The 22612-nt window shown below is 37.6% G+C and overlaps 1 protein-coding gene across 4 annotated transcripts in view; it reads left to right on the top strand.

Annotated features, from left to right (window-relative positions):
• Nucleotides 1–22612, top strand: part of SLC12A6 (solute carrier family 12 member 6) — a 92288-nt gene that overhangs the window by 32787 nt on the left and 36889 nt on the right. For 3 of the 4 annotated variants that reach the window (XR_004625738.1, XM_034661217.1, XM_034661219.1), the window contains exon 2: nt 8313–8357. The exons of the other annotated variant lie outside the window; for it this stretch is intronic. Coding sequence is in view for 2 of the 3 variants with exons in the window: in XM_034661217.1 (XP_034517108.1) it covers nt 8313–8357 (45 nt within the window). In the remaining variant the exon portion in view is untranslated. The remainder of the gene's footprint in view (nt 1–8312; nt 8358–22612) is intronic. 4 annotated transcript variants of the gene reach the window in all.

The raw sequence follows: 22612 nt of genomic DNA, 5'->3' as shown, positions 1-22612 counted from the left end.
TTTTTTTTTTTTTTTAAAGATTTTATTTGTTTATTTGACAGAGGTAGAGACAGCCAGCGAGAGAGGGAACACAAGCAGGGGGAGTGGGAGAGGAAGAAGCAGGCTCATAGCAGAGGAGCCTGATGTGGGGCTCGATCCCATAACACCGGGATCACGCCCTGAGCCGAAGGCAGACGCTTAACCGCTGTGCCACCCAGGTGCCCCAGCTTTAACTTCTTTATATGTGTCCTACCTATATCACAGAGTTATCATGGGAATCAGATGAAATATGTGAAAATATTTTTAAAACTGTAAAATGTTATTAAACATAAAATACCATTATTACTGCCATTCTTTTTTAGTTTAAGTTAAATTTGACTTTTCAACTAGCTGCTTAATGTCAGGAAGTACCTTATTCTCATTTTTTTTTTATTTCTTACAGCATCCAACACAGCTTTAGGTGTATTTAAAACTTATTGAATTAAGTTACTGTTTATTTGAATAGGAGTCATTAACGGATTTGTACTGGAATGTAATACAGACACTCCTGGACAATTACTATTGTAATTATTTTATCAAAAAGTCCCAAATCATATGCTAATACATATTTAATCCAAACTGTCAATGTATCAAATTTCAAAATAAAACAAGTTACTTAAACTATTAGTATCACATGACTATATGATTTTAAGTCAATGTGTGTATCAGTGCAAGGATTCACCCACATTACTTTTGTATTCTCCTAAGAACTCACCTGAGCTTTGTCTGCGTCCAGATCCTGTGTTCCCTTTTCACTGTGCCTCGCATTTGCACGAGGACAGCTGCCCAGTTGTCACAGTGTGCCTCCTCTCCCTACTCCATTCATCATCATCACTCTTCTCCCAGACTCCCACAACTCAGGAAACGGCAACCCTGTACGTCTAATTGCTCTTGGAAAAAACTTTGACTCGTTTCTCCCCCACCCCACCCACACCATCTCCAGTCAGTCTGTGTGCTAACCTTGTGAACCCTTCCTTTAAAACATACACAGTCTCTGAGCACTACACAGCAGCTCTGGTACTTCTGACCTGATCCAAACTACCATTACCTTTTCTTGGACCATTGCAAAAGTCTTCTGTGTCCTACTTCTTCACTTGCCTCCTGCAGTCTGTTCTCCAGACAACAGCTAGAGTGATCATGTTAAAGCATAAATCAAAACCTTTCAATGACTTCCTAGCTCGCTCAAAGTAAAACTCAGAATCTTCGCTGTCTCACGGGGCCCCACTGTGTACTACAAGGCCCCACACATCATCTTTTCTCCTGTGTCCTATCACTTTTACCCTATTCCCTTTGGTAACCTGGCCTCCTTGCTGTTCATTGAACATGCCAACATGCACCTGCTTCAGGGTCTCTGCACTCAACATTCCCTCTGCCTGGAATGTTCTTCCTGCAGATATTTGTATGGCTAGATGCTTCACTTCAAGTTTCTGGTCAAATATCGCATTATCTGAGAGACCTTTTTTAGACTCAGTATAACGGGCACACAAACACCCCCCCCCACTAATCCTCTCCATTCTCTTACTCTGCTTTTTGGTTTGTTTTAGAACTCATCACTCTTGACTAACATGTTGCTCTTTGATCCTATAAGCTCTTTGATGGCAGGGATTTTGCTGCCTCATTTCTAGTAATTAGAACAGTATTTCACATGTAGAAGGTACTCAAAAAATTATATTGAGCAAGTGAATGAAAAGAACTACAAATTTAGAGTAACATGGACATTACCTCTGAAGACAAGCTCAAGAATTCTCCTCTGGAAGATATCATCACTCTGTCCACCATGGATTTCACCATCTTCGCTTCAGCCGTTACCATGTCTTCCTAAGATTCCTGCAGTAGACTCCTAATTTCTTCCCCCAATTCTGCTCTTGCTCCCTCCACAGTGCATTCTTCAACGATTAACTAAAAAGTTAATCATACCTCTCTTGCTGCTTTTAAAACTTTCCAATTGTGTCACCTCACATTCATAGTAAACTTTACACTTGTTACCATGGTCTGCAATACTACAGCACGTATCTGCTACCTAGTTTGAGGACTTTTTTTTTTTTTTAGCCACTTTCTTACACATTGTGCTTTAGCCACGTTAATGTTTCCTAAACATGCCAAGCTTATTCCCATCTTAAGGCCTTTGCATGGCTACTTCTCTGCCCTGGTCAGTCCTCTTCAAGATCCTCACGTGTCTGCCTCCTTTACATGCAAGTCTCATCATAAAGGTTACCTCCTCAGAAAGGCCTTTACTGTCCACCCAATCCAAAATAGCCTCTCTCGGGGCGCCTGGGTGGCACAGTGGTTAAGCGTCTGCCTTCGGCTCAGGGCATGATCCCGGCGTTATGGGATCGAGCCCCACGTCAGGCTCCTCCGCTATGAGCCTGCTTCTTCCTCTCCCACTCCCCCTGCTTGTGTTCCCTCTCTCGCTGGCTGTCTCTATAATAAATAAAATCTTAAAAAAAAAAAAAAAGAAAGAAAGAGTCATAAAAAAACTTTAAAAAAAAATAGCCTCTCTCTTTTTTTTTTTTAAAGATTTTATTTATTTATTTGACAGAGAGCCAGCAGCGAGAGAGGGAACACAAGCAGGGGGAGTGGGAGAGAAGAAGCAGGGTCCCAGTGGAGGAGCCCGATGCGGGGCTCCATACTAGGTTTCCAGGATCACTCCCTGAGCCAAAGGCAGACGCTTAACAACTGGGCCACCCAGGTGCCCCCAAAATAGCCTCTCTATTCACTTTTCTTAATTTTGGCTTATGATAAATGTTATGAAGAAAATAATTTTGATTATTAATTTTCTTTTATTCTTTATCTCCACATATCTGCATGAGAACAGGAAATTTGGCTTTCTTATTTATTTATTGCTCTATCCCTAGCCCATAGAACAATGCCTGGGGCTTCTTTTTTTTTTTTTTTTTTAAAGATTTTATTTCTTTATTCGACAGAGATAGAGACAGCCAGCGAGAGAGGGAACACAAGCAGGGGGAGTGGGAGAGGAAGAAGCAGGCTCATAGCAGAGGAGCCCTGATGTGGGGCTCGAACCCGTAACGCCGGGATCACGCCCTGAGCCGAAGGCAGACGCTTAACCGCTGTGCCACCCAGGAGCCCCAAAGGGGCTTCTTAATCACTCAACTAGTTGAATCAATGAATGAAGATATATAATAGTTATCTGGGCAATTTATAAATGGCAGAATCTCAGGCTTTTCCCATGAGATCAAGTCAATTAGGGCTAGTTATATGATCTAGGAATTTGTAGTTTAACAAATAACTCCAGATGATTCTTTTGACTGGGCAAATTTGGAGAATACTGGTTTAATGGTAATATTGCTAAGTGAAAGGAATGAATAAATGAGAATGATGATTCAGGGAGTTATCATTTAACTTTGATACATTGAAATGAATGAGTTGAACATTTCCCAGAGTGTATACAATAGAACACTGATTACATAAGATGTTTGGTGCTAAATGAGTTATCTCTTTTGATATATTTAAGAATGCCAAATATTATATTCTTTTGGAGATCAGTAAGGTAGCCATTAGCATATTGAAGGGTCTGAGAAATTAAACATTATAGGAATCTACTTGAGTGTTAAATATATTTGCCAAGTGTATTTACCACCCCTACCCCAAATCATTTTCTCACCAAATCTCTATTAATATACTAAAGAATATGCATGATGCCAGAAGTACAGTCCTTGGTTCACTACTGTGGTAGCTTACTCTCTCAGTGGTTATCTGTCTATACGGATCACTTGCATGACTGATGGTTTGGACTAGACTACGTCCTAGCAGAAATTATGTTTTTTGGCAGAAGTATATTCTAAGTATCTTTTTAAAATTATGTTCTTGTTATAATAAAAATTCAGGTAAGGATCTTTTGATTCTCCTTTGTTGGTTAGACTAGAAACAAAAAACTAATGATTTATTAACTTCTGTATGCATTCCTTTACATTTCCATCTTACAGCTAAATTATTTTGCCTACAATTGCCTTATGTTTTTCACCCACTTATTCATTTAAACCCAATTAATCACAGGTAAATTTTTCTAGATCTTTCTGGTCTCATTGCAGTAAGTTCAAAATGTGTATAAAGAAGACAGGCTTTTTCAGATTTTACCTTATTTCAGCTTGTTTTCCTTCTTGGAAATAAGTACTCATTATAGAGAGGCTAAATCTAGTAAGTGTGAATGTTACAGTAATTGTCTTTGGTTCCATTTTTAATCCGCTTTGCCTAATTCTGAGTCAAAATGGTTTTTTACGATAATGCTACTTTGGTTTTTTAAAAGTTGGAGTCCAGAAAATTAGGAATGTGTTAAGACTGGTGATTTCAGGTATTTTTGTATCCTGAAATAGGTTTTGAGGTACTTCTCAATCATATAGACTGTAAAGAGCTGATTGTCCTCCTGTAAATGCACTTGGTCACGCTTACTTCTTTGTCTAGATAATTAGGCCTAACAGTTTCCACTATTGATTGTGTTACTTAATGAAATTACTTATACTATCTTTAATGAAGACTAAAGCCTGCTACACTGAGTTTTAGATGCAAGGTACAAACTAGCCTTTATTTGCTTCAAATTCTCTACCAAGAATGGTAGATGAAGTAATTAGCAGAGGAAATTCAGAAAAAGGCTATTGCTATGGACAAACTCAGGGAGTTAATAAGGCTCTTCAGAAAAATTATTTACAGAGGCAGTTTTGCAAGCGGGTACCATCCACAATCATTTTTCTCTCTATTCTCCAAGGCACATGGCAAGAAACTAAATAAAATCTCCATTCTTTACCATTTACCCAGGATAAATGAAATATATTGAGAAAGTGCCCATTTGTAAAACTATATCATTACTGTAACAAGGAAGTACTTACAGGTCATTTTTCTGAGTGTATTTACATGTGAAAAGGTACATGTTTCTATTTGAACTACCATTTTGACTGATAGAGTATCACAGGTTTTTGAGTATAACCTGGTATAAGCTTTTGAGTTATAACCTGTGAGTAGCTTAGTTTATGAAGGCCATCAGAGGTAAAAATAGTTACATTATTGGCAAGTTGTTTCTATTACAGGAAGTAATTTGGTTAAAATAAATGTAATTTTGAGTAATGTTTAGGACAACTACCAGTCTTCGGCAAACTTGGGTGTGCCCTCACCAGTGACATAAGCAGGAAAAATGTTAAATGGGAGATTTCAGACATATCTCAGAGCTGTGTTACCCTGTTGATCACACAATTTGGATTGCATACCCAGAAACACCCCTCAACTTAAACCCATTTGCCAATTGTGATTTTTATAGGTGTGCCTAATTTCATTCTCATGGGTTCTGAACCTCTCTACTCCTAGATTTGCCCTTGTTTTGGTTTTATGTGTATCAGTAAAGTATTGCAGGTACTTGGAGCTTATCTTCAAATTACCAAATAAGAATTAAGTAAAGGTTGCCCTGCATTCCTTCAATTAATAAAAAATGAAAAACAGAAATCTAAGTTGAACTTGTAGGGAACTACACAAAAGACTCATTTCTACTCATCTCAAATATAGGAGGGTGTTCAGAGGAAGAAAGCGTCCTGGCTTGACTAGAAAATGCATGTATGGCATGTTGGCACAGCTTAGAAGGCAAGGGAGTATATTGTATAGAAGGAGGTAATTTGTAAGAAAAAAATCATGTGTATTTCCCTATCTAAAATCATACATATTCTGCCTGAGTTATCTGAGATGTTTTTCTATTTTTACTCATAGATTCCCTGGCAATTCCAAATAACTTGTTTTAGGCTACTTCATTTTAGGACAAAAAAGTTAGAATTACAGAGTACCAAGAAACATGAGCATAGGCCCTCAAAAGATTAAGACAATCTCTCTAAGCTTTCTCTTTTGACAGTAGTGTGCTGTGTCTTTGGCCACTTATTAACAGCATTCATCTTCTGAACTATAAATATTTTTTAGTGATTTTTTTATTCATTTGAGAGAGAGAGAGCAAGTGAGAGCACAAGCAAGGGGGAGAAGCAGGGAGAGAGAGAGAAGCAAACTCCTCACTGAGCAGGGAGTTTGATGCAGGGCTCAATCCCAGGCCCCCGAGATCATGACCTTAGCTGAAGGCAGGTGCTTAGTCAACGACCCCTCAACTATAAATATTAAGAGGTTCTCAAGTTTGCCCCATCCCAACATACCTAAAAGGCATTCCTATTAATGACAGTATCTGAGAATCAGAATCCTGAAAAGGTTGTTGGTATGATTTTAGGGGAAAAAATGATGCTGGTAATTTCTCCAATTTTTCCTTTGGAATCATTAGAGTAGAAATAGATGATGACCATAGTTCTGGTTCTAAAATTCTATGATTCTTTCTCTACTCTTCCTTCCATGCTACCTCTACACCTGTTTCTCTGTAATGATAGGGCCCAAATTATCGTGTGTGTGTGTGTGTGTGTGTGTGTGTGTGTGAGAGAGAGAGAGAGAGACAGATGAATCTAATACACTAATGTCCTGTAAAACTGTTATTCCTACTTTGTCTTATGCACAAACCCATATTGTTTATATAGGAAATAAGATGAGTTTAAATTTAAAACCTAGAAATCCATTTGGTGGAAAATATCTGAGAATATAAAAATTTAGAATATCTTTTTAAAAACCAAATTAAGGAAGAAAATCTAAAAATAGATCTTAAAATACTCACATAACATTTAAAATTTTAGTTGTATCAACCAGGTTTCTACCTCATTTCCTCCTTGATTAGAGTACATAAACTATAATGGGTACCGTACATCAGAAATAGAATTTGTTTAGTACTCTTACTGATTCTTTCTGTATGGGATGCTTAAAGTGTTAGATTTAATCAAATTATATATAAAAAACATTTATTACAAACACCATCAAAAACATTATTTGAATTTTGTTTAAAACAGTTATTCTAAATCTTTTTTGTGTCTGGGACCTCTTTGGCAGTCTGAAGTCTGCAAATTCCTTTTCAGAGTAATGTCTTCAAATGTGTAAAGTATTAACATGCATATAAATACATATACATATAGGATTAAAAAGAACCCTCTTATATTAAAATACAATTATCAAAATATCAAGTTTGTGATCTAATAATATAAGTGCTTTTTTATCAATGCATTGAAGAAGACCTAGTAGCCTTTTCATTACTACCATGATTTCAAAGTAGTATTGTACCTAAACAGTATTATGAGATATATATAACAATTACAATGTGATATGAAAAACTATATTTATTGTTGACAAAGCGTGGGTACTTTTATGTAGTTTGTTGCTGACATTGTACTTGGAGAAAACACTAAACTTCAGTTAGAGGTTAGTGAAAAAGATGTAACTTTTTTCCTATTGTTCACCGACCTCCTTGTGTAAAATTATTTTTGTTCCCCAGACACATTCAGGGAAGTCATATGTAATCCTCAGTATCTCAAGAGACTTAATCTTTGAGGAAAGTGGAGCTCAAGTCTTTTCCATATTTAGCCCTTAATGTTTTTCAGGCCTTTAAAATAAGCAAGTGGTTAGTTGTGAAATCATGATTGTCAATATCTCTTGCATTAGGAACTTGTGCCACTAATTTTATTATAGGTTAGAAGAACTAGATATTTATAAAAGCCAGTTTAGTCATTTTATCATGAAGTCGATCGAATCAGAATATAGTGCTTTACTTATGTCCCGACTTGGAGCTGCTATGCCATTTGTTCTTTGCCATTAAAGAGAAAATGTAACCCATGTGGTAAGCCCCAAATCAGACTACTTCATGGAACTACTACTGCTTGGTTAAATTTGTGTGATTATATTTTTAATTTACTTTTGTCTCAAAATTTCATTTAAGTGGAATTATTCAAAATTTGTCCCTCTCTGGCTTTTTCCCCTTAGCATATTTTCAAGGTTCATATATGTTGTAGCATGTATCTGAACTTCATTTCCTTTTTATGGCTGAATAATATCCCATTGTATGTATATACCACATTATTGTTTATCCATTTATCTGTTGAAGGACACTTGGGTTGTTTCTACCTTTTGGCTATTGTAAATAATGCTGCTTTGTACATTGTCATACAGTCTGTTTTGAGTCCCTGTTTTCAGTTCTTTTGAGTATATGCCTAAGAGTGGAATTGCTGGGCCACATGGTAATTCTGTTGCTTAACTTTTCAAAAAAGCTGTGTGATTATTTTTTATAATAGTTTATTCTATCTTTATTATCCTTTTATTAATGTCTTTTGAGCATTAAAAAACTTTTTTTTGCTTATTTCCTTGGTTGACTTTTGTTGCTGAGTTTTAAGAAATTATTTGTTTTGGTCATTCATTTTTTCTTTTCTTTTCAATTGTTTGTTTTTCAGACCCGAGTCAGAACTCCATCACAGGGGAACACAGCCAGCTGTTAGGTATAGTATTACTGTGGGGATTGACTATCTCTAAAGTCACCCTTTTCCTGCCTATACTAACAGACATTACTCCCACTTCTTTTTCTGTCCTCTCCTTTTCTGCTTTTCACTGCTCAACTTTTTTCCTCCTCTTTCTATTCCCAACTTGATAAGTTTTAGGAAACTACTTCTGCAGTTGATTATTAAGGCCCAATGTAGTTACATTTAAAAGTAATTTACGTAGTCTATGTTTAAAAATAAAGTCTGTAAGAATTAGAGCTTCCTTTTTCCAGGAAAATTTTGTCAAGAAGATACTATAATACTCTATAATATCTTGGGCTTTGCAGCTATTTTGCCGTTTTTATTATTTTTCTTGGTCTTTTAATCACCCTCATTTTTTAATTACTGAAAGTATTTCATAAACAGCATGAGCTTAGCCAAGATGTAGAAGTTGACGTCCCAGTTCTTTATCTGTTAAATAAGTGATGGAAATAAATTTGTTTCTTCTGGGGTCACATATTTACATTTCAGTAAGCTTGTTATTTAACAGGAATGTCACAACACCTCAGAACTTAAAAATTTGAAATACAGAAATAAAACACACTCTGGTGAGGAATTCAGACAATACAAAGAGTATACGTAAAGAAAGTAAAGTGCTCTAAAGTATCTCTTCTCCCCACCACCTCACCTCAATCCCCCGAGGGACTTACTATTGACACTTCCTTGGAAATTCTTTTAGAAATTTTTAGTTACACATTTTCTTATTATGTATGACTATCTTCCTTTTCCATCCATGGGGTTACACTCTACAGACTGCGACTTCCTTTCTTTCACCTAACATTTTGTCTTAGACACATCGTTTCAGTACACAGAGATTTGTCTTTTTCCTTTATTTGTTGTAGAATAGTAGTCCCTTGTATTCCTGTGTTCTGACTTTACACAGCCAGTTCCTTATTCTTGACTACTTATTTCAAGGTGTTTTTCTGTTAAAAATTGTGTTACAGTGAACATCTTGTACATATATTCTTGCATTCTCATTGCCAGTGTATTTGAAGGAAAAATTCCTGACATTAGAATTCCTTGGTCAAAGGGTATACATATATGGTTTCACTCATTTATGGAACATAAGAAATAGGAAGATCGATAGGAGAAGGAAGGGAAGAATGAAGGGGGGTAAACAGAAGGGGGAATGAACCATGAGAGACTGTGGACTCTGGGAAACAAACTGAGGGCTTCAGAGAGTATGGGGGTGGGGGAATGGGATAGACCGGTGATGGGTAGTAAGGAGGGCATGTATTGCATGGTGCACTGGGTGTTATACGCAAACAATGAATCATGGAAACATTGCATCAAAAACTAGAGATGTACTGTATGGTGACTAATATAACAAAATAAAAATTATTAAAAAAAAAAAGATACATCCGTTTCATAAAGAGCAGATACCAGTCTTTCCCTAACAGATGAAGATGGCATCTCTAGTTTTTATTTGTACTTCTTTAATCATGAGTGAGGTTAAGTGCTTTTAAATATATTAACAGCCATTGTGTGTGNATATATTAACAGCCATTTTGTGTGTGTGTGTGTGTGTGTGTGTGTGTGTGTGTGTGTGTCTTTTGATTTGAGGCTAATTTTTTGTTGTTGGGTTTTTTGTTTCTGTTTTTATTGAAGTAGAATTAACATACAGCAGTGTTATATTAGTTTCAGATGTACACACATTGATTGGAGAATTCTGTACATTGCTCAGGCTCTCACCATGATAACTGTAGTCACCATCTGTCACCATATAGTGTTACTACAGTATTATTGCCTATCTCTTTGTGTTGTGCTTTTCATCTCCATGACTTACTTATAACTGGAAGTTTGTATTTGTGTCTTTTATTTCTATTAAAAATTAAGAAAATATAGTTCATATGCAATGTTACATTAGTCTCAAGTGTACGATATAGTCATTCACCTTCTCTATAGGTTATGCTGTTAACCCCCCTCATCTCGCCCACCTCCTCTCTGCAAACTACCAGTTTGTTCTTTGCATTTGAGGGTGGTTTTGTTCGTTTCTGTTTTTTTCTTTTGGGGGGGAGGGGCAGAGGGAGAGAGAGAGAATCCTTTTTTTGTGTTGGTTTTGTTTGGTTTTTTTTTTTTTCTTTTGAGAGAGAGAGAGAGAGAATCCTAAGCAGGCTCCACAGTGGGATGAGGGGCTCAGTCTCACGGCCATGAGATCATGACCTGAGCCAGAATCAATAGTTGGTCGCTTAACCGATTAAGTGCAGGTGCCCCTGTTTTCTTTTTATATACAACATGTAAGTGAAATCATGTGGTATTTGTCTTTCTTTGCCCTGACTTCACTTAGTCTAATGTCTTCTAGATCCACCCATGTTGTTGCACGTGGCAAGATCTCATTCTTTTTTATGGCTGAATATTCCTTTCTGCATATAATACTACATCTTTATTCATTCATTTGTCGACGGACACTTGGGTTACTTCTGCAGTCTGGCTAGTGTAAATAATGTTGCATCAAACACAGAGGTGCATATGTCTTTTCAAATTAATTTTCTTTGGGTAAATACCCGGTAGTAGAATCATTCGATCATATGGTAATTCTATTTTTAATTTTTTGAGGAACCTCCGTACTGTTTTCCACGTGGTCAGTCCAATTTACATTTCCACCAGTGGTGCATGTGGGTTGATTTGACACTTTTTTAAAATTTTTACATTGGTGAACTTTTTGCTGTTTGAGTATGGGCAAAGCAGTTGTGGAAGACATAAGCTATCAGAAAGTCCAAAGTAAGGAAAGTACTTGACTTCTTTGCTTATTACAGGTTCAGAGTATTAGTTGAAGAAACTGGGAAACTCCTTTTCTGCTCTATGTTAAGGACATAAGTTTCTAATTTTTTTTTAAAGATTTTATTTATTTGAGGGAGTAAGAGAGAGCACAAGCTGGGGGGAGAGGCAGAGGCAGAGGGAGAAGCAGATTCCCCGCTGAGCAGGGAACCCGAGGCAGGGGTTGATCCCAGGACCCTGGGATCATGACTTGAGCCAAAACCAGACGTGTAACCGACTGAGCCACCCAGGTGCCCCATAAGTTTCCGATCTTAATTCTCATTTCTTTGAGATAGTTTATGTGCTGGAACAGTAACTGACATCCTAAACACTCAATAAATATTTGTTAGGTAAATGGTTTGACATAAACATTTGGCTAAAATCTGATCACAAGGGTCTTAGCCTTCCGATATTGTGATTGTCATTGTTCTCTTTTTTTTTAGACTTTTATATTGGATAGCTTATTTAGACTGTTCAGAATTCTTCTCTATATAAAAATTTCATATTTGGACCGGGAATGATTAAGATTTCATTGAGGGGCGCCTGGGTGGCACAGCGGTTAAGCGTCTGCCTTCGGCTCAGGGCGTGATCCTGGTGTTATGGGATCGAGCCCACATCAGGCTCCTCTGCTATGAGCCTGCTTCTTCCTCTCCCACTCCCCCTGCTTGTGTTCCCTCTCTCGCTGGCTGTCTCTATCTCTGTCGAATAAATAAATAAAATCTTTAAAAAAAAAAAAGATTTCATTGAAGGGCAGACCAGGAAAAGTACAAATCNTGTTCCCTCTCTCGCTGGCTGTCTCTATCTCTGTCGAATAAATAAATAAAATCTTTAAAAAAAAAAAGATTTCATTGAAGGGCAGACCAGGAAAAGTACAAATCCCCCCCCCAAACTATTAAATTGCTCTGTCTCTGATAAATGCTGACAAGCAGAGGAATTTGAGAGTGGTTTGTCATCTGGCCGGGAACATGTGTGTAATGGAGGTAGGGAAGGACTTAGCTAATGAAATGGACAGTCAAGGGAGTTGGGGCCATTCCAGTGTAAGCTGGATTTTGTTTCCAGTGAAGCACTTGTAGTAAGAGATAGTAAACCAATTGTGGGCAAAAAGAAATGGTACATGATTGTGAAGAAGACTTCTCTTAGTATTAGCTAGAAACCCTGATATTTTGCAGAGACTGCTCCAGACATCAGTCTCATTTGGCAGCCTATATTTGCATTCAATTTTAAACTAACCTGGGAATTTATCCAGAATCTTCTGGCTAGATTCTCAGGTAAGTTCATTCTGCTACCTTGGGTGCTTCTTCTTGAGGTTCATTAGATAAGATTATATTCTCCTTTTTTCTCATGCTCTCATGACTACCATCTGTGTCCCATCCTGAGTATCTTTCCTTTCCTTTCCCTCCCTCCCTTCCTTCTGTCCTTCCTTCCCTCCCTCCTTCCTTCTTTCCTTTCTTTCATTCCGTTCTTTCCTTCCTTCCCTCCCTTTTTTTTCTTTTTTCTTTTCTTTCTTTCTCTCCCTTCCTCCCTCTTTTCTTTCCCCTTCCTTCCTTGTAATCTCTACACCCAACATGGGGCTTGAACTCACGACCAGAGAGTTGCATGCCTTACTGATTGAGCTGGTCAGGCACCCCTCTGAGTATCTTTGTTTAAGCTACAGCCTCAAAATCCTTAAAAGGCTGGGTTATTAAAAAAAAAAAAAAAAAAGGGTGGCAAAAGATGGAAAGGTGCTTTTTTAATTATATTTTCTAACCATCTTACAGAAAGGGCATTGGTAGCTTGAATTAAAATTTTGCCAGCTCTTGGGGTACCTGGATGGCTTAGTCGGTTAAGTGTCTGCCTTCAGCTCAGGTCATGATCCCAGGGTCCTGGGATCAAGCCCTGTGACGGGCACCCTGCTCAGTGGGGAGACTGCTTCTCCTTCTCCCTCTGCTGATCCCCCTGCTTGTGCATTCTCTTTCTCTCTCTGTCAAATAAATAAATAAAATCTTTTAAAAAAAATCTTGCCAGCTCTCGATAAAATCTTGCTTAGGGGAACCTGGCTGGCTCAGTCAGTGGATCATGTGACTCTTGATCTAGGGTTGCAAGTTTGACCCCCACCTTAGATGTAGAGATTGTTTAAAAATAAAATCTTAAAAAAAAAATCTTGTTTAGCATAATTTGGCTTGGTAGGTTAGAAACTGCTTCAGTTGCCTTGCCTGCTGAATGGAATTTATAATAGCATCTTTCAGACCTTCTAAATGTTCTTCCTGTCAATAGGGTGCAGTTATTTTAATGTATTTGTTGTTCCCACTGACTCATCAGATTTCTTGTAAAACTCAGGGTCAGGCTGAGGTGCTGTATGGAAGAGTGAAACTGCTATTGTGGTAAAGAATTAAGCTGTATACTTACGATTTATGAATTCTGTGTGTGTGTGTGTGTGTGTGCGTGTGTAATTTTTAACTTAAAACATTTTAGTAAACAAGCAAATGAGCAGTGGACCCTAGCATTTTTACAACAATTTTTACCAAACATTGAACGAAAAATAGTTCCTCTTCTACAATTTCTCTCAGGGAATAGGAAAACAAACACTCCCCAACTCAGTTTGAGGATTGCATAACTTTGATACCAAAAGTTAGCAATGACAATATGAGACAAGTATAGGCCAGTCTTACTTTTGAATACAGATACAGATGTCTTAAATGAAATGTTTGCAATCTAAATCAAGCAATATATATTTTTAAAATTACCCCCGTGAGCACTTCAGGTTTCTGCTAGAAATACATGGTTTTAATTGTTTTTACCGTTAAAAATCAACGTATAAGGTGGGAGGAGGGGTAACAGGGTGATGGGTATTAAGGAGGGGACGTGTTGTGATGAGCACTGGGTGTTAATACATAACTAATGAATCATTGAACACTACATCAAAAACTAATGAGGTACTATACAGTGGCTAACTGAACATAATAAAAAAGAAATGAATGTATATAATTCAGTGTGTTAACCAAAGGAGATTAGGAGCACCTGGGTGACTCAGTGAGTTAAGCATCTGACTCTTGATTTTGGCTCAGGTTATGATCTCAGGGTTGTGAGATCAAGCCCCACATCAGGCTTGCACTGGACATGGAGCCCACTTAAGATTCTCTCTCCCTCTCCCTCTGCCCTTCCCCCCCACCCCTTAAAAAAAAAAAGATTAAAGAATGAATCATCTTAACTGATACAGGAGAAGAATTTCATTTGAAATATATCCAATATATAAATTCATCAATTCATATTGATACTTTAAAAAACTAATTGGTAACCAATTCATTATTCTGAGAATTGGTTAATAAAAGGAAAGAATGAAGTCCTTTAACGATATTAATGGGTAACCAAATAGTATATTAGAAGGAGTGCCTCTTTATAAACAGTATTTCAGCTAGTAAATAAAGGAAGAATAATAGAGGAGAGTATCACTACCTTGTAATCGTTCATAAATTAATGGATTTAGTCATTAATTACCAACAGTTGTTAGTATCTCAAAAAGAAAGAAAATCCAATAACATGTACCTCCTGACAGAAGATCAAAATACCACTGTGAAGGAGTTTTCCTGCCTCTCCCCTAAAAATACTGAATGTGGATAAGCCTCTAGACCTAATTAGCAATATATAGGAAGTACAAAAAAACAGAACAGCATTTATACGGTATCACATGGATGTCATCATCAAAATCAGAAACTCTAGGGGCACCTGGGTGGCTCAGTCAGTTAAGTGTCTGCCTTCGGCTCAGGTCACGATCTCAGGATCCTGGGATCAAGCCCTGTGTTGGGCACCCTGGTTCTCCCTCCCTCTACCTCCTTTCCCCCACTCTTGCTGTCTCTCTCTCTCTCAAATAAAATCTTTAAAAAAATATCAGAAACTCTACTGAACATATGACGTGGTTTCTTCAAATAAATGGTAAAGAAAAAAGAGAGTAAGCTATTGACTTAGATACAGCAATCAGTTATAATGTATGCCTCTTACTTGACTACTTATTCAAACACTGTAAAATCAGAAACATAATTTATAACATTTGAGACAACCTTTCATGTTCACACAGTCACATAGTTCAGACCCAAACCTGTGCCAAGGGAAATTAAATACATTTACTGCTCTTGTTCTGCCTACCTCAGATCAGCAAAGACCATTTGACAAAATCAGGAGACTAAGGAAGGGATCTGAGATTTATTTATCTTAGCCCCAAATTGTAGTACAAGTGGCAAATCACAAAATGTAATGTAGAGCAATGTAGAGATAATAGCACCACAACAATAAAGTTTTTATAAAGAGCAAGACATTTGATATACCATTTTTCTGTTTACAAAAAAAAAGTATGCCATGAAAGATGGAAGTCTGAAATCTGTAGTAGAATTAATTGCACTTATATCCGTTTTTGTTTGAATTGTGCAGTGAAACACCAGTAAGTTCCCAGTAATGTTAGCATTATCTGGATAGTAAAATGAGGGGGAAAAAACCAGCATAATGATCTGATGGACTGTTTAATTCGTAACAGTATTGAGATTAGTCTCAGTAGGTATCCTCCAAAGGAATTATTTTAGGATTCTGGATAATCCTAAAACAGCCCTAGGATATGGATTTGGTTCTTGGTTCCTGCAAAGTAAAACTTATTTACTATTCAGACACTCTAGAACTTCCATCCTTTTGAGATTTTCTGAGGTCACAGTAGTGATCCAGACTTCTGAAAGGCTCTACTGTCCGTCTGTCTATCTATCTATCTATCTATCTATTTATTTATTTTAATTTTTTTTTTTAGAGAGAAAGAGCATGTGAGCGGAGGGGTAGAGGGAGAGGGAGAATCTTAAGCATTCTCCAGCCTCAGCACAGAGCCCAACACAGGGCTCGATCTCACGACTCTGAGATCATGACCTGAGCCGCAATCAAGAGTCAAACACTTAACCAACTGAGCCACCCACGTGCCCCTCCCCCTTTTTAAGAGAGAAAGAGAGTGAAGGTTGTACTTTTTTTTAAGGCTGTACTTTTGAAGCAGTATGATTTCCCATCAGGAAGCTGAGATTGAGAATTGATCCTTGCCTTTCCATTAACCACTCCTGATGAGAATTTTGTTTTTTGCCTGGAAAGGATTGATCTTCCATGATTAACCAGGAGCTCTGTGGAACCCTCACATTCCCAACACCTCTGCATGTAGACCCTGATAAGACTATCATGGAGGCATTATTGGTCTCATAAATGTAGCAAAGTCTCCAGGGATATTCTTCCACCCCCAAGAAATTAAGCAAACAAGCAGAGTTGGGCCAGAAACATCTAGGACCAAAGTGCCAGAAAGTTAAGGTGGTTGCATTTGAAACTTGAGACTCCAGGGGCCCCAAATGTAAAGGTGCCAGGGCTGTAGCAAGGGGAGCCAGAGCTGTCAGGACATGGCCTGGATCAGCAGGCAGCAGAATGGGGGCAGGATTGTTCTGGAAGCCAGGTTTTTATAGCAACAATATTGTAAGGCTATTGAACCATCAGGGAAGTAGTGTGTTGGATCTGGGACTCCTACTCATATAACCCTCAAGAGGGATGAAGTGGTCCTGAGTCTGTGATACAAAACTATATTAAATGTCTAAATCAGTAAAGGTGCAGTTAGGGAGATGAACATACTACTCAGGAATGATAGACTGTTTACAGAGGACAAATGGAACTTGTAGAAAAGAAAAAAAAATAGCTAGTGATGTAAAATATAAAGTTAACAGATTAGAAGCAGGGAAAAAGGGGTTTGTGAACAGAACAAAAGCAAAACTACACCTAGACATATCTTAATAAAGCTGCAGAACACCTAAGAAAAGATCTTGAAATCAGTCAGAGAGGAAATACAGATCATCAAAGGAACAGCAGAATGACAGAAGAATTCTCAGTGGCAAAACAGATGACAAATCTTGTCTCAAAGTGTTTGCAAAGCTTTTATCATCCTGGAATTGTGCTTATTAGGCAGACACTCAGTAATAAGGTCAAAATACACAGTTGTTGCTAATTAAAAGCCAAGAACATTTTTCACCATGGGATTTGCTCTAAGCTAGCAGCTTACAGCTGAGGACAGCTTTGTCCCCCTGGGGATATTTGGAAATGTTTGAAGTTTTTTTTTGATTGTCACTACTGGAGATGCTCCTGGCATCTAGTGACTCGCAGCTGGGGATTCTCTTAAGCAGCCTACAATGCACTGGACATCCCCCACAACAAATAATTATGTGCTGAGTTTGAGAAACTCTCCTCCAAAGGAATTCTCAAGAAGGTTCTGCAAGTAAAAGCGAAATGATCCCAGAAGACTGGTACTCTGAAATGCAACAAAAATATCGAACAAATGAAATGGTAAACGACCTTCACCCAAGTCAGTGCTGTCCCTATGAAATTTTTTTAGTGTCTTCTTTGTATAATAAAATAAGCTTTTAGAAATATTGGACGGAACAATAATGCGAATCTGAGGAGAGAGACTAAAGTGTTTGGAAGTCTTCGTTGTTGTTCAGGAGGATGACAGAATGTTGTTTAAACTCACTTAACAGTTTGGGAGATTTGGGGTTTTTTTTTAAGATTTTATTTATTTGAGGGGGAGAGATCATGAGTGGGGAGAGGGATGGAGGGAGAAGCAGCCTCCCCATTGAGCAGGGAGCCTGATGCGGGGCTCGACCCCAGGACCCAGGGATCGTGACCTGACCTGAAGGCAGATACTTAACTGAGCCATGCAGGTGCTCCTTTACAGTTCGTTTTAAGTAAAATATGTGGTAAAATTTCAAAAGTAATTACTGAAAGAATAGATACAGAATGTGGAAACTCCAAAAGAGGAGAGAGAACAAATGGAATAAGGGAAAAACAAACCAAAAATCCAGAGAGAAAAAATGAGAATGAATCGTAAAGAAAAAAGACCAAATAGAAATTTTAAAATGGTAGAATCCAGTCTAAACATCTGAATTACTATGGTTGATGGACTAAATTTGGCATTAAAAAGGCAGATCATCAGGTTTTTAAAAATAAAGCTATCTGCTGTTTACAAGAGATCTCCCCAAAACGTAAGAACCCAGGAAAAATGGACAGTTGAAAGACAGAAAAGGACATTGAACCAAAGGACGGCTGTATAGTTATTGTCATATTTTGTACCGTCTTAGAGTTTATTCTGCTCTCTCTCTAGCTTGCTAAAATAGGTACTTAGTTCGAATAATTTTTATTCTTTTTACTTTGCTAATGTAAAACTTTAAGACAATAACTTTTCATTGAAGTGCTACTTTTGGTGGATCCTACAAGTTTCAGTAGGTAATGTCCTTATTGTCATTTAATTTTTTGAAGTATTTTAATCTTTGATCCTTGTGTTGTTTTGCAGTGGATTTTCTCTAATTTCTAAATTTGGAAGGATTTAAAAATTTATCTTTTCACAATTAAATTCTAACAACTTTTGTTATAGACCAAGATCACAGCCTCTGCCCTTTGAGTGAGGGCTGGACTTAATGACACCTTTTAATTAATAAAAATGGCAAAAGCAGTGTCACTTTCAAAATGAGATTACAAAAAGGCTGTGACATCTGTCTTGTACTCTCTCTCTGGCTCTCTTTGATGACTTGCTTTGAGGGAATCCAGCTGCCATGCTGTAAATTGTCCTATGGAAAGGCCCACGTGGCAGGGAACCAAGAGAGGCCCTTGGCCAACAACCTGGAAGAAAGTGAATCCTGCCAACAACTATGTCGGTGAGCTTGGAGGTGGATCTTCAAATGAGACCACAGTCCTGGCAGAGGTTTGATTGGAGCTTCATGGGAGACTGAAACAGAGGGCCCATCTAAGCCATGCCCATATTGCTAGCCCATACAAACTGTGAGATAAATAGTGTGCGTTAAAGTGACTAAATTTGGGAGTAATTTATTTTACAGAAGATAACTATAAACCATAGATGTATGTTTAAAATACTTTCTTGTGGGGCCTGGTGGCTTGGTTAAGTGTCTGACTCTTAGTTTCGGCTCAGGTCATGATTTCAGGGTCATGAGATGGAGCCCTGCTTAAGATTCTCCCTCTTCCTCTCCCTCTGCCCCTCTCCCTGTCTCACACACTCGCTCTTCTCTCTCTCTCTCTCTCTCTCTCTCTCTCAAAAAAAAAATTATACACTGTTTTCTTGGTGAATTCAACCTTTTGTTATGTGGTTACCCTCTCATCCAAAATAAAATTTTCCCCTTAAAGAAAAATTTATCTGGTGATGATAAAACCATATCAGCTTTTTTTCGGTCAGTATTTGCCTGATCTCTTTACTTTCAGCCTTTGCATGTCGTTATATGTTTCTTGTAAACAGTATATGCCTGGATTTTGTTGTTAGTAGTTTAAAATTGGCACGTGTGAATATTAACAACATGGAAATTGGCTAATACTACAGATCAGTTTTGTATGTGTGTATTAACTGTCTTCTGTGACTTCAGTGTACACACAATGAAAGCAGCATCTTTACCTGTTTTGTCTACTGCTATATCCCCGGGACCTTTCCGAAGGTACAGAAAGCAGATAGAATAGCATAGTGAACCTCCAGGAAGCCATCACTCAGTTTTAACAATGTCGAGAATCTGTTTTCAAGCCCTACCTAATTTATCCCTGGAATATCTTAAAGAAAATTCCATCACACGATTTTATTTACGCTTTTTTTTTATTATGTTCAGTTAGCCAGTGTATAGTACGTGATTGGTTTTTTACGTAGTGTTCAATGATTCATTAGTTGCGTATAAGGTTTTATTTAAATATCTGTTTTAGAATTGTCTTTTTACATTTATTTGAGTCAGGATTCTAACAAGTTTCACACCTTGCACTTGATTGATGCATTTTAAGTCTTAATTTATGAAATCACCTGTTTTAGTTTATGCCATTAATTTTTTGAATAGGTCAGATTATTTGTCACATAGAGTTTTTCACATTTTGAATTCGATGATTGCACCATCTTTGTGGTGATTAACATGTTCCTCCCCTGTTTTTTGTGAACTGATGTTAGATTTAGAGGCTTGATTAGATTCAATTTCCATTCTTTTGGTAGAAATACATCACAGGTTGCACAGTGTACTTTTCACTGTATTACGTTTTTGTCCGTTTCTGGCGATGTTGAGATTGATCATTGAGTTCCAGGTCACCCTGATCCACCCATGGTAAACTTATGTCTCAGCCTTTCATCCAATGGTTTTAGCAGCTATTGATGATGATTGCCTATATCCATTATTTCATTAGAGGTTGAAAATTGGTGATTTTTTCCTAATTACATTATTCCATATGCATTAAATTTTTTTTTGTTTAAATTCCAGTTAACAGACAGTGTTATATTAGTTTCAGGTGTACTATATAGTGATTCAACAATTCTGTACATGACTCAGTGCTCGTGATAGTGCATTCTCATCCCCATCACCTGTTGCACCCATCCCTTCAGCCCCCTTCCCCTGACAACATCAGTTCTCTATAGTTAAGAGACATCCCGATGCCAACAGACACATGAACAGATGCTCAACATCACTCATCATCAGGGAGATGCAAACCAAAACTATAATGAGTCAGCAAAGTTAAGCTTAGAAGATAAAGCATAGCTCTCTGGGGTGCATCTCTTTCTAAAAGTTGTAGTTACTGAGTGTTGAAGAAATTGAGGAATTTATTTAGGGATAGCAAGTGTTAGGACTGATGTGAGTTCCAATAAAAGTTAGGAGGAAGAACACATTGGGATGCTTAAAACTCATAGGGGCATTGTGTCCAGTGTTAGAAAAGTAAGACTTTTCCATCAATTTAAAAGAAATATTTTAAAAATCAGTTTATGTATGGGACAGGGATGCCTGGGTGGCTCGGTTGGTTCAGTGTCTCTTGGGCTTGGCTCAGGTCTTGATCTCATGGTTGGGAGCTTGGGCCCCAAGTTGGTCTCCATGCTGGGTGTGGAGCCTACTTAAAAAAAAAAATCAGTTTATGTAGGATGGTTAGAAAGTTTGGGAAATAGAAAGTGGTGATGGTTGCACAACATTGTGAATGTAATGCCTCTGATTTGCACATTTAAAAATGGTTAAAATTGCTATTTTTGTTTTAAAATTTACCACAGTTTAAAAAATTAAAAATGTAATATACCCAAAACTCTAATACTGTATACTTTAAATCAGTGAATTACTATGTCTAAATATATACAGNCATCTGTCTTGTACTCTCTCTCTGGCTCTCTTTGATGACTTGCTTTGAGGGAATCCAGCTGCCATGCTGTAAATTGTCCTATGGAAAGGCCCACGTGGCAGGGAACCAAGAGAGGCCCTTGGCCAACAACCTGGAAGAAAGTGAATCCTGCCAACAACTATGTCGGTGAGCTTGGAGGTGGATCTTCAAATGAGACCACAGTCCTGGCAGAGGTTTGATTGGAGCTTCATGGGAGACTGAAACAGAGGGCCCATCTAAGCCATGCCCATATTGCTAGCCCATACAAACTGTGAGATAAATAGTGTGCGTTAAAGTGACTAAATTTGGGAGTAATTTATTTTACAGAAGATAACTATAAACCATAGATGTATGTTTAAAATACTTTCTTGTGGGGCCTGGTGGCTTGGTTAAGTGTCTGACTCTTAGTTTCGGCTCAGGTCATGATTTCAGGGTCATGAGATGGAGCCCTGCTTAAGATTCTCCCTCTTCCTCTCCCTCTGCCCCTCTCCCTGTCTCACATGCTCACTCTTCTCTCTCTCTCTCTCTCTCTCTCTCTCTCAAAAAAAAAATTATACACTGTTTTCTTGGTGAATTCAACCTTTTGTTATGTGGTTACCCTCTCATCCAAAATAAAATTTTCCCCTTAAAGAAAAATTTATCTGGTGATGATAAAACCATATCAGCTTTTTTTCGGTCAGTATTTGCCTGATCTCTTTACTTTCAGCCTTTGCATGTCGTTATATGTTTCTTGTAAACAGTATATGCCTGGATTTTGTTGTTAGTAGTTTAAAATTGGCACGTGTGAATGTTAACAACATGGAAATTGGCTAATACTACAGATCAGTTTTGTATGTGTGTATTAACTGTCTTCTGTGACTTCAGTGTACACACAATGAAAGCAGCATCTTTACCTGTTTTGTCTACTGCTATATCCCCGGAACCTTTCCGAAGGTACAGAAAGCAGATAGAATAGCATAGTGAACCTCCAGGAAGCCATCACTCAGTTTTAACAATGTCGAGAATCTGTTTTCAAGCCCTACCTAATTTTTCCCTGGAATATCTTAAAGAAAATTCCATCACACGATTTTATTTACGCTTTTTTTTTATTATGTTCAGTTAGCCAGTGTATAGTACGTGATTGGTTTTTTACGTAGTGTTCAATGATTCATTAGTTGCGTATAAGGTTTTATTTAAATATCTGTTTTAGAATTGTCTTTTTACATTTATTTGAGTCAGGATTCTAACAAGTTTCACACCTTGCACTTGATTGATGCATTTTAAGTCTTAATTTATGAAATCACCTGTTTTAGTTTATGCCATTAATTTTTTGAATAGGT

This window comes from Ailuropoda melanoleuca, chromosome 5, assembly GCF_002007445.2.
Source record: "Ailuropoda melanoleuca isolate Jingjing chromosome 5, ASM200744v2, whole genome shotgun sequence".
NCBI classification, from domain to species: Eukaryota; Metazoa; Chordata; class Mammalia; order Carnivora; family Ursidae; genus Ailuropoda; species Ailuropoda melanoleuca.
The sequence above is the reverse complement of the archived record's forward strand: the minus strand, read 5'-3'. Positions and strand labels throughout refer to the sequence as shown.